Source organism: Nilaparvata lugens, chromosome 6 (genome assembly GCF_014356525.2).
Source record: "Nilaparvata lugens isolate BPH chromosome 6, ASM1435652v1, whole genome shotgun sequence".
In the NCBI taxonomy this organism is placed as follows: Eukaryota; Metazoa; Arthropoda; class Insecta; order Hemiptera; family Delphacidae; genus Nilaparvata; species Nilaparvata lugens.
In genome coordinates, this window is record NC_052509.1 from 33,594,430 (window position 1) to 33,607,198 (window position 12,769).

Sequence of the window (12,769 nt, forward strand, 5' to 3'; positions counted from 1 at the left end):
TTTTCAAAATATTCTCCTCTGAATAGAAATGTTTCAGTCTTTTCAAAATATAACAATTCTGTTTCATAGTTATTATTCTGTTAGTAATTGAGTCATCTACATTCGTCTTCTAGAGTATATTTGTACTCAGTCGTCTTGGATACATTTCATTTTAAATTGTCGATAGCTATTAATAATCATTTTATAATTATTTTTATATTTATGGCACGCACCTAGAGATCATATTATACCTATTTCTTGTAAATGAAATCTCATAACCAAGATAATATGTGATAATTGAAATCTGTATGCACCATTACACTAATTAACCTTTTTTTTGAGCTATCCAATAATCCTCTGTACGTAATAATTATATTAAATAGGATTCTGAATGCAGCAAAATTAGTGTTTCCTTTCTCTCCATCAAACTTATAATATGCAACTCTGGTTTGCGCACAGGCATTTTTGCCCATGCAGACCATTTTCTAAAGATTTATTTGGCTTAGTGTATTCATGAGGTTGTTTTTATTTTCTGTTGTTGGTTTATATTGATAATGAGTACATAAGATTATTACTTTGTATGTAAAGTGCATTTTTTTAAAATAAATATCTTTTGTCTGTCTGTCAAAATGTTAATAATAATAACTTGTGAACTGGTTGGCTCAGGTCTGTTGTCGGTGTTTTCAGTTCGCACCTGATGAATTTCAACATGGCCTAACGACTGCTTTTTAGGCTGCCGGGACCAAAGATTTAACGTCTCCATCCGAAACACGGGAGTCGACCGAGAAAAAATCTTCCTAAGAAAAATTATTTCTATAATAATTTTACAAGTTTCTAATTCGTAGACGGGAAATCAGGAATGGTATTATTGTATTAGTGAATATGCAGTAACAAATAGAAAAATAAAAAGATAAATACCTTAGATCAGTTAACTGTTGCAAGGTAGTAATAACTGCACTAACACCTAAGTCACTAGTAAAAATATTCTCATCGCAGTCACCTGAAAGAAAAACATATAAAATCAGCAAACAAACAAAACAAAACAACATGAGATTAATAAAATCGCAACTAAAATGCATAAAATCTTTTGAAATAATATTTGCATACTGTATTATTATTATTATTATTGTAAATACTTGTGAAATAGCAATTTCATATTTCTTCAAAAATAAAAAAGGTACTTCAATACAAATAATTATCTGATTCTGTCGTATATATGAGTTGAATAAGGAATAAGCTACAATCAAAAAAGAAGTTAATTTAACAGAAATTTCATCATCACATTGGAAGATTGGCTCACCTTTCTCACAATCATTGATCACAAGTTGGAGCATGTCTGTAAGGGTTCTAACATCCTCTTCTATATTCGAAGAGTTCTCAAACTCATGCAATGCCTGTAAAAAAAAGATCAGAATTATTCATTCTCAAGTCAAATAATATAATAAATTGAAAATGTAATCAGCATGTGATTGCATTCACAACATGCAATTGTATAATTTTGATTTTTATTTGAGATTACGCACATAAAATATTATAAATGCAGTATTTTTCTGTATCAATGTATGATGAAAATAAAATCCTAAGCATAATAGCCCAATATAAAACTATGAGCCTATAGCGACTTAGATAGCGTGGATGGCTGTTTCTTTATTTCTCTGCTCAACATTCTGTTGATTTCATCTCATTAGTATACATTAAAATAATTACAAATTTTGAAAATAGATTCTTGCATAAATGGATGAATTTAATTATATTTACTTCTAAAAAAGTGATGCATATCTGATTGTTTGCAATTCATAACTTACTTGCAAGAAAGATTTCTGTTCAGCTCTGATTTCTGCAGCAATTTGCTCAACAGCTTTTTCTACAGAAGTATTACTATCCAACGCTGCTTCAAGCTTGGCGCTCATTTCAGGGGTGTCATCCAATTCCTTCAGAGCCTTCATTAAATAACCACAAGTTTCTAAAAATAAAACATATTGAACGGCATTATTAACAGGAAATTGATTATCATAGCTATGTTGAAAAGGACAGAATAGAATGACTTTTCTATCATGACGTTGCGAAGGTTGGACAGTAATGAATACGGCAACTGAGTGCAATGCCGTCGGCTTGGCGGCCAACTCATCATAGCATGTCGAGATTTTAGTATAATGAGGTATCATTAGGTTTTGGTAATATATCATTATTTTTGGTAGCAGATATCAAATTCTAGAAACTAGAACTAAGTCATTGTTTTTGTGATTTTTTTTCTAACTAAATGATAGCCTGTTTTCTTATTCACTTTCATGCTATCCTGAGAAATTGTGTATAACGTTAGATGGTTAGCAGATTCAAAAATAAATTTAATTTTCATATGACCATTAACTAAGGTAAAAGTAATGAAGAGCCCTTAGGATTGAGATTTGTTTTCTAGTGATAAATTTGAAACTGAAAAAGTTGCTTATTTCACAGTAAAGTAAATAAACCGGGTGTCCCACGAAGAGGTTTACACGTTCAATTTTATATTACGTGCCCATTCTTGCACCGAATTTTTTTTAAATTTTACACAGTTTACAAAGTAGGTTCTGAAAATATTCTGAGAAAATATCAGCTCCTCTACCTTCGTCGAAACAAAATGACGGCATATTGAAAATTTTAACAATTCGCTTACTACTTTCATGAGTTATTATCTTACTTGTTTAATACATTGCAGTAGTATTGCCTCATTTGATGATACCAGAAATTGATCAAGCAATCTTCCAACAAGATGGTGATCCACCTCAATTTGCGAATCATGTTAAGCAATTACTAAATGATAAACTTCATGGCCGTTGGATTGGTCGTGGAAGTGATTTTTTAGATTGGCCACCCCGATCACCAGATTTAACGGTTTGTGACTTCTTTTTATGGGGTTACTTGAAGGAGAAAGTTAATTATACGTCCATAAAATACCCATAAATTCAATAATAATGTGGAACTAAAACGATCAATAGAAGAGGAACTTCTCCGGATACCGCGGAGTTTCTTTGTAAGAGCTTACGAATCATTTCTTAATCGCTGTTATCAGTGTGTTGCTGTGAATGGGTTTCAATTTCAATAGTTTTGGACTTTTAAGGTTTTTTATTAGGCCTTGTTCTAGTTGTATTATTCAAGTTATATTGCCCTAAAGTGCAACAATAAAAATATTTTATAAAACCAAAAACACCTTTTTAATGTTTTTAAAGTATCGTTTTTTCAATATGCCGCCATTTTGTTTCTACAAAGGTTAGGGAGTTGAAATTTTCCCAGAATATTTTAAGAACCTACTTTGTAAACTGTGTCAAATTTAAAAAAGTTCGGTGCATGAATGGACACGTAATATGAAATCAAACGTTTAAACCTCTTCGTGAGACACCCGATACTTCATAATATCTCAACAAGCCATTGTTAATGAAAGTAAAAAAATCCGACCAAAGAAAAAACTTCAGAGAACAGAATGTCAAAATATTCACATTTAAGACATAGTAGCTAGCATGAGACAAAATATTCCATTTTTTTAAGAAAAATACATGGAAAGATACAATAATGTACAAGAAGCAAAAATAACTTAACAAAGAGAAAAAGATGGAAGAGAACGTGACAGAAGAGATAACTATGACGGTCAAATCATGATAGAAAGTGAGTATTAATATAAACAATATAAAAACTTGTAGTACCCTTTATTAAAAACTTAGAAATATTTCAACGACTAGCTTCGACCATTGGTCATTTTCAAGTTAAAATGTTACATTTTAAATGGTCGAAGCTAGTCGTTAAAATATTTTAAAGTTTTCAATAAAGGGTACTACAAGTTGTTATATTGTTTTTATTAATTTGAATTAAGTAGCCCATATAACTGAAGTGATTTTATAAAGTGAGAATTTTATTTATATTGATCACAATCATAGCTCATTTTTTCATTTGCTTTAATATTTTATACCTATCTATCTCATTTTAAATCTTTCTACTTATTTCTGATTTTTTATTCATTTTCTTAAATATGCTTTCTATTATATTTGTTTCAAGATGAAAATAGATTCATTTACAGTATTCATAAAAAAGATGCCGGAACATGTGCAGGTGAATCTCAAGTTGCACACATGCGATGATAATCCATTATTGATTTAGTATACTGTAGTGTATGTGCGGTTGTTTTCTTCCCAATGCATGATTTGTTAATAAAATGTTCTTTCATTTATGTATCTATTTTTTATTCATAAAATAATTGATTTAATTAGCATTGTTTTTTCTTTCCAATGCATGATTTGCGAATAAAATGTAATTGTATTTATGTATATATTTGTTATTTATGAATTAATTAGCCTAATTCGATTGGGATTGTTTTGTTTGCTGACCAGTGGTGTGATTGGTGTGCTTGAGGTAGAGCGCTTCGAGGGGGTCCATGGGACGGAGCAGCGAGAAGCCGGTCTTCTTGACAATGGCGATGCAGTTGGTGGCAGGCAGCCAGAACAGACCCAGCGCCGCGGTGCCCGTCTGCAGGTACTGCACGCAGCACGAGTACAGTCTCGACCAGCATCTAACAACACAATGCAATTGACAATTGTCACTAGGCTATCGCCATAGCCACCTCTAATACAAGGCCCCGGCCTACGATATTGCAACGTCGCAGCGTAGGCCTATAATCTAATACATGATTGGTGAAAAAGATCAGCTGGAATTTTTTTAAATCTTTTTCACCAATCATGTATTAGATTCTAGGCCTACAATGCGACGTTGCAATATCGTAGGCCGGGGCCTTGTATTAGAGGTGGCTATGCTATCGCCTACTGTAGCAAAGCATCACGTTTACAAACAAGTTTTTATTTCACAGATTCCAGAGAAAGATTTTATACAAATCCAATCAGATTAAACTCACTAGTTAAACTAATACATTGTGGAACCATAAAGGAAAGATGGCATAAAAATATATCCATCCCATGGTATTCATGTTCCAAATTTTAATGTTAACTCAAGCCAATAATCCTAGTAGTTATTTTTCGTGAAGCTATGTGATGCTGTTAGTCTTACTGTGTGATACCGTCTGGTTCTTACACTCTCTCTCACCTGATCAAAACAGTAATATCATACAGTAATCGGTTTGAGTTAACAAAAAATAGCTTCTGATTTGGACATAAGCGACCTATGCCACAGAATAGGTACAGAATGGAAACTTGTAATCAAACGCCTATCTAACCAATGCTTTTTACATGACGCCAAAACTAGACACGTCACGTGACCTTGGGAAGTTCCAATCCTGGTCTTCTGATTGGCTCGTGGCAGTGAACGAGATAAATTGATCCGGATCATGAGAGTGATCCGAACCTACCATCAATACTATTACAATACGGCGCTTCCTAACAAGATGGCGGATTTTGGCGTCAGGGTACTAGCCAAGTTTCCATACTGTATGTATACTGTGCCTATGCCATGGAATATCTTCTTATGCTATCTTTTCTCTATGGTGAAACTAAATAATAAGATATTCATAAATGAATAAGGATGTGAAATAAAAAAATACATGAAAATATTATTTTAAGGTAAATAATAAAATGAAAAGTTACACAAGATAAATGCAATCAACTCACCAATCCCACCAACAGAAAGAAAAGAGGAAAATAAAGAATGGTATTATAGAAGTGGGAAAAAGTAAAAGCAGCAATTTTAAAGGAGCCACTACTCATCAATCATTTATCAACGAAGACTAAAAACTCGATTTTATGTTATTAGGGTCGGTGAAAATATAACCTCAGTCGGACATCTTAATTGCAATTCAAAACAAATTACAATATAAGTCATCATTGACGGGAGCAAAAAATAATTCAATCATTTTCAATTTGAAATGAAATCAAAATATGTTGTTTTTCCTACTGAGAATCATTCACAAAAAAATATTACTTTCTAAGCTTACAGCATTATTGTAAATTATTGGAGTTGGGCGTTAGGGCCCCATTTTCCAAAGATAAGTGACATGTGTAAAACAAACCCTAATATGATCATTGCATTCTTAGACACGGGGGTATCGCAATAAAATTAGGGAAACAAAATTGGAAGCAAACGCAGAATTAAACTATGGAGTCTAATGATAGAATAAAAGCTGCCTGGGCCCCTATAAACAGATTAAGACCATCATCAAAAGAGACCAACAACTCATTTGCCACAGCAGATGACTTCAACAATTATTTTCTTGGGTCAGTTGAGAAGATTGTGAAACGATGGTGAAACTAATCAGTTGCATAGATTATGAATTCACCTGGAGTCCTGTATGTACTCAAGATGTAATTGACGCGGTTTTAGGTTTCAGGAGTTCCAATTGTAAGGATATTTATGGCATGACCCCAAATTTTTTCAAGCAGATGATAGTTATAATTGCACCCATATTAGCATCATGTATAAACAACTGTTAAGCTAGTGGTATTTTCCCTAAAGAACTCAAAATATCCAGAACAGTCCCGGTCTACAAGAAGGGTCCCTATCGTGACACCTCAAGTTTCAGACCAATTTCTATAATTCCTGTTTTTGCCAAGATATATGAGGCAATCATATTTGCACAGCTTTTTAAATACCTTGAGGAGCATGACCACCTGGCTCCTTCTCAGTTGGAAGGTTTCAGGAAGGGAAAATCTTCTGTCATGACTGTAGAATCACTGTTAGAATCTAATATCAATTCTTTTGAGGAGAGGAAATCAACTTTTTCAATGCTAAGTGATATCTCACGAGCATTTGGCTGTATCCCTCATAAAGTTCAATTGAATAAATTGGAGCATTATGGCTCACAGGATTGTGCAACTCGGGTGTATGAGTCTTACCTTTCTGAGAGAAAACAGATTGTACATTGGAATGATCAATGCTCGATTTTTCTTCTGGTAGAACGGGGTGTGCCCACAGGGTTCATTGTTGAGCCCGTGGCTCTTTCTTGTAGGAATAAATGATTTGCACTACTATCTAGATGGAAATGTGCTGTTCCATGCGGATGACACTTCCTTGTTCTCTGCAAATAAGAGTCTCACCCAGGCTAAAGGATAATATGTTATGGAGCTGTATGATAAAGCTTGTGAGTGGTTCTCACTAAACAAATTATCTCTGAATGAGGCAAAAATCCAAACAATATTGTTCTCTCTATAAGAGGTCAGTGAGTGTTTGCAGCCGGTCCGATTATTGGGGTTCACTCTTGATGTCAAGTTACTCTGGGAACCTCATATAGACATGGTGTGCTCCAGTCTCAGCAGCATTGTTAATCTATTGAGAAGACTGATGTTTGGAATGCCAATTTCGGTGGTCAGACAGGCCTATTTTGTTTTGTTTTGTTTTTTTCATTCGAGGATGAGTTATGGTTTGAAATTATGAGGTCATGCATCTAGCACTTCTAAAGTGCTGTTAATTCAAAAGAGAGCGATCCGGGTGATTTCTGGGCGGGCTATCTCGATCACTGTAAGCCACTTCTTTCTAAAAATGGCATTTTATCATTCTCTTAATGAATTCATCCACCAATGTTTGAAATATATACATAAGATACAAGATAGGCTACAAAAAAATATTGACATTTACAGTCACTCCACAAGAAACCGTGAGAGTATAATTACATATACATTCCAAGATGCAGACTTGAAAAGTCAAAGTCGAGCTACCCTGTGATAGGTTACAAATTCCATAACTTGCTACCAACTCAAGTTAGATCTTTGCCAAATAAACGTTTTCTCCAAGTATTTGGATCCTGGCTGATTGTGAATCCATTTTATTCAGTGGAGGAATTCATTACTTCTGATCACACCATAGTCAATTCAATTTAATGTGATTTTTTGTCTATTTAAAACAATACACAAGTACAGGAGACCACTAAGTTGAATTATCTTATTTAATTGTAAGTTTTCCTTGATTCTAAAGTCACTTATCTGTATTTAATATTGACTATTGTATTTGTTGTTCCTGTATAAGTTCTTGAATTTATTATATGTTTCTTCAATGTGAATTGTGACATGGTTATATATAACTTCTATGTTCAACTGGCCCAATAAAAACTTCAAACTTGAAACTATGATTCCCTATCAGACCCGTATTCAAATATTTCATAAACGATAACCTATTATCACCAGAAATATTTTATAACATATTTGTCAGTGTAATAGGCCACTGATTACAATTGAATCGCTAATTGCAGAAAGGGAACATGTCCAGTTTTCATAATTTTACAGGAGAGACAAAAAACTTATTTAAACCTGAATCTAAACCTGTAGTAAACGATATATTCAAAACGTCGTCATTACAATGCTTTCAGTTGGACATGTATCCTTTCTACAGTAAACGATGTATCTTACATTAAATAGTTGATTTTTTAAAAAAAAAAACATTTTTTGAAAAAAGTTGGACATGTTCCCTTTTTGCAATTAGCGATTCAATTATTAATAATTATTCTGTGAGAATAGGAACCAAAGTTTTGTGAAAAGCCTGTTTGGCTGAGTTTTGTATCTCAGGAGAAAATACATTATGCGTTTTTTTTTATATAAGTATACTTTTCCGATGTATTCACAAGATAATTTAAAAACCAGATTGAACAAGTTAACCTCACCTGTCAGCCACATCTAGATATTCATCATCAGTGAGCTCGTACTCAGACACCTCTACTTGTATTTCAGCTTCAACAGCCAAACAGACACTTTGCTTCAAATCACCCGGAGCTATTTCGTTCTCACTGGATCCACTGCTTGAGCTTGAACGCTTGTATATCTGTAACATTATTTGTAGAAAGATTGAGGTCGGTCTTTACAACTGATCTTCTTAAATTATATAATGACCTAGTCATAAAACAAGGGAAATCAAATCATTTATTGTAAATAGCACTCGGTGTCAAAACAACATCACTAGTTATAACAATGATACATGATTTCAAATCATTTCATGTAAAAAAATTAAAGAGATACATCAATTCAACGCTAGTTAGAAATAATTCCTTAACATCTAATAATCACAGTGGCATCTCTTGATCAGCATGCCCTTCACATACGTCTTGAACAACTTATTTACATAGTCCTTATAGTACATTAAAATCTGAATGGACATGTAACTGAATAAAATTAGTTAAAACTTGAGCTTCCAGTCGACCAAATATTGTGTAAAATTTAGACTCATGCAGGCCCATGTGACAAAATACTAAATGTGACAACATTGCAGCATTGTCACGTCACATATTAATATATACTTTTACATTCAATAAACGTATTCAGTCACATGGCCTTGCATAAGAGTCTCAATTTTCAAAATCTGTAAGCCGATATTTGGTCGACTGGAAGTCTCCAATAATTTTCATCTAAGAATCGCATATTAGTTATTTCTTAATTTGAATAGAAAAGAAAAATATTGTTTTATTGCAGTGCAGTAGCAAAAGTTTACATCAAATTCAATAGGCTGTCCACTAACGGTAGAACATGCATGTCATATTAAATTTACTTAATACACATGTTCATTATCAGCGTGAGGCTTCTAACATAAAATAAACAACCAATAACAATAAATGAACCACTGAGAATTACAAATTATAATGATAGAAAAATAATTTAACCTCAAATAATGCAGCGAAGAAAAAGTAAACAACAAAAATCGGAACAAAACATCCTAACCTGAAAAACATTTGCTCGAAGCCTTTCCCTGTGATCACAGCCGTGATGACACAGCTATGTATGTCGACTGTATAATATTATCATGCATGTTCTACCGTTAGTGGCCAGCCTTACAATGTCAAGTCAAACAGTAACTAATGAAAGTGATTGGTTTCTAATTAGCAAGCAACTCACACTTAAGGCGCGACTGATATCGTTGTATGAGAAAAGCCCCGGCTCGAATATGGCCTGCAGATAGGCTTGGCGCGGGTCGAGGGCGGGGGAAAGGTGCCGCTGGAGGGGAGGTGCGGGCTGCACCTGTGTCCATATCCACTCTGTTGCGGGGAGGGACATATGACTCAGTGCCCACTCGCCCTGAGCACTCATCCAGATGCACCACACTCCTCCGCCTTGACCCCCCATCGTCCCGTTCCCCAGCCACAACTCCACCAGGTCGTGACCCTGTTCGAACAAAGCACACCAAAATGTAAAACAATTCAATTCTATTTATTTATTAAGAAAAACACATAATCAATTCAATTATTGGGAGAAAATCAGCAGGATTTATTTATTTTTACAAAAAAGCACAGATCGGAGAAGACTAAGTATACTTTTTACTATTTCTCTCCCAACTTTAGGCAACATTAAAAAGACAAAACAGGGTTATGTCTTCTAAGCTTTCATTTTAACAAAGTTTTCAGTCCAAAAATATTTACATAAACCTTTTAAATACTGAAGATAAAATTACCACAAAACTGGTTCTCTCCAAAAGTTTTATACTCTATAAGGTTATGTTTCCAGTTATTATAATTATCACGAAAATGCACAGTCTAAAAATAATTATATTCAACTAATAACAATAGATTTATATTATATTACACAAATACTAATTATATTGATTTTCATTAAATTTAATAGCATAGCTACTATGTCCTTGCCCCATTTTATTTTTTATGAGATTGAATATTTTGTAAATTAATTATCCTTCTACATTGTTAAAACCGATCTGGAAACGTTGTGCAGCTAGAACAGGATAGCGCTATCTGCTTTATTCAATGAGAGACAAGGATAGCAAATCAATGATACTGCCATTATAACCTGAACCTCACTAAAGTACTAGAAATTTACGTATTCTATGAATAGAATCAAAGCTTTTGAAATAACTAATAGGCATTACAAACAATTATGAAAATGTTAGCACCTACTTCTGGAACATTGACAGTGGTGACGTGACAGAATTTGAAAATGCCGGTCTCGAATTTCGGACTGACAACGACCAGTTTGCTGCTATTGGTGAAGCCCAGGAAGACGCACAGGTACAGCTCACCTTGAGGCCCCAGCGCCTTTCGTATACAATGGTTCTGGCCTTTAGCAATATGAAAAGAAAATGAAAAATGTCAAAAAAGTTGTATAAATCCATTGAAAAAAGCCACCAAACTAAGAATAATTGTATTTGTTTTGTTATTCATACATTTTTTTGCGTGAGTTGCACCAACCAGAATCAACTGTCTTCAATTATCTACGTAGCAATGCATTAATCCCGGATTGAAGCTCATCTCCATTGTTGTTTGTTTGTTTTTAAAGCTTCCCAGAGACTCTAATCAGAGTATAGGAATGGTCAAAAATTTATAATACATACAGTAATACAAAAAAGAAGAAAAAATAAATTACACAAAGGAACCCTCTCTACACACAAACTCTTCTGTGTTGTAGAATACTTCCAAGCATCAAAAAACTTTTCAAATCTTTCTCAAAAACATCAACATCTTCACAATTTTTCAAATGAGTAGGAAGTTGTCTAATTAATTCAAGTCCCATATATGTTGGTTTTTTCTCAAAAAGAGCTGTTCTGTGATACAGTGAAGCACAGTCTCCTCTATTTCGTGTATTGTATCCATGCGAATCAGCATTTCTAGTCGTAGTCTTTCTTGTAACATGCATAATCACCTCATATAATTATATAAATAGAGGGAACGGTTAGTATGCCTAATTCTTTGAAGTTGTTCCTATAGGACTCTAAAGGCATAATACCTTTGATTGCTCTAACAGCTTTTTTGGAGCTTAAACACCCTTTCCAAATTATGGCATGACCCACCCCATACAATAATGGAATAGCGGATGTGTGACAATACGAGTGAGTGGTAGACTGCCATTGTGAGTTTGGTATCATTCAATCTTCTAATTTGTCGGAGTGCAAAGACTCCAGATGCGATCCTCCGACAGAGCTGTTCAGTATAGCAATCCCAAGATAGATGCTGATCCAGAGCAACCCCTAGGAATTTCACGAAATGAGGCTGGTTAACATTTTTTCATTTATCCGTACATTAATAAGTTGATTTATCCTGGAATTATTTCTATGTGTAAACAGTAAAAAAAAGGATTTTGATTCATTAATTCCTAATTTGAGTTGAGAAAGGTACTGGGCTATGGTATTAATTTTATTAAAAAAAAACTATATAGACGCCAAATGAAAGATTCTATTAATGTTCATGAAAGATTCTATTTCTAACTCATTTGCATCCCGAGAGCTACAAATGTATGATGTGTCATCGGCATACATTAAAACTCTACTCTTGGATAAAACTTGTGGCACATCATTTACATAAAGCAAAAATGACAAAGGTCCAAGTATAGAGCTCTGTGGTACACCAGCCTTCACTGATACTCTATCTGATAAGTAATGAATTATGTTCCCTTTCTCTTCCCTTGTTATTTCCACACACTGAGTCCTATCCAGGAGATAGGACCTGAACCATTCCAGTTCAACATCTCTCACACCCACCAACTCCAGCTTCCTTAACAAAATTGAATGGTCAACGCAACCGAAAGCTTTGCTTGGATCAAGAAAAATTCCAACAGCTTTCTCACCCTTATCCATCATATCAATTATATCCTCAAAAATGAATACAATTGCCGTATTTGTGGATCTTTCTTTCTGAAACTCATGCTGCTCCTTGGCCAAAATTTGATTTTCTGTAAGATGTTCAACAAAGCGAATCATGATACACTTCTCAAAAACCTTACCAATAGAATTCCCAAGAGTGATAGGTCTGAAATTATTTGCAACGTTTTCCTCACCGCCTTTGTGAATGGGTACTACTTTTGACTCTTTTAATTTATCAGAGAATACACCGTACTTCAAAGATTCATTTACCAAATGGGTGAGTGGATCTAATAAGTATTCTTTACGAGACTTCATT

General features: G+C 34.0%; 1 protein-coding gene across 2 annotated transcripts in view; it reads right to left on the minus strand.

The window, feature by feature from the left end:
- The window catches only part of LOC111045627 (nuclear pore complex protein Nup160 homolog), a 116,069-nt gene that overhangs the window by 66,111 nt on the left and 37,189 nt on the right, over positions 1 to 12,769 (minus strand). For both annotated transcript variants that reach the window (XM_039430657.1, XM_039430658.1), the window contains 7 exons: positions 10,775 to 10,935; positions 9,765 to 10,031; positions 8,543 to 8,700; positions 4,335 to 4,516; positions 1,785 to 1,942; positions 1,280 to 1,373; positions 898 to 979 (listed from right to left, as the gene is read on the minus strand). In XM_039430657.1, coding sequence (XP_039286591.1) covers positions 898 to 979; positions 1,280 to 1,373; positions 1,785 to 1,942; positions 4,335 to 4,516; positions 8,543 to 8,700; positions 9,765 to 10,031; positions 10,775 to 10,935 — 1,102 coding nt within the window. The remainder of the gene's footprint in view (positions 1 to 897; positions 980 to 1,279; positions 1,374 to 1,784; positions 1,943 to 4,334; positions 4,517 to 8,542; positions 8,701 to 9,764; positions 10,032 to 10,774; positions 10,936 to 12,769) is intronic.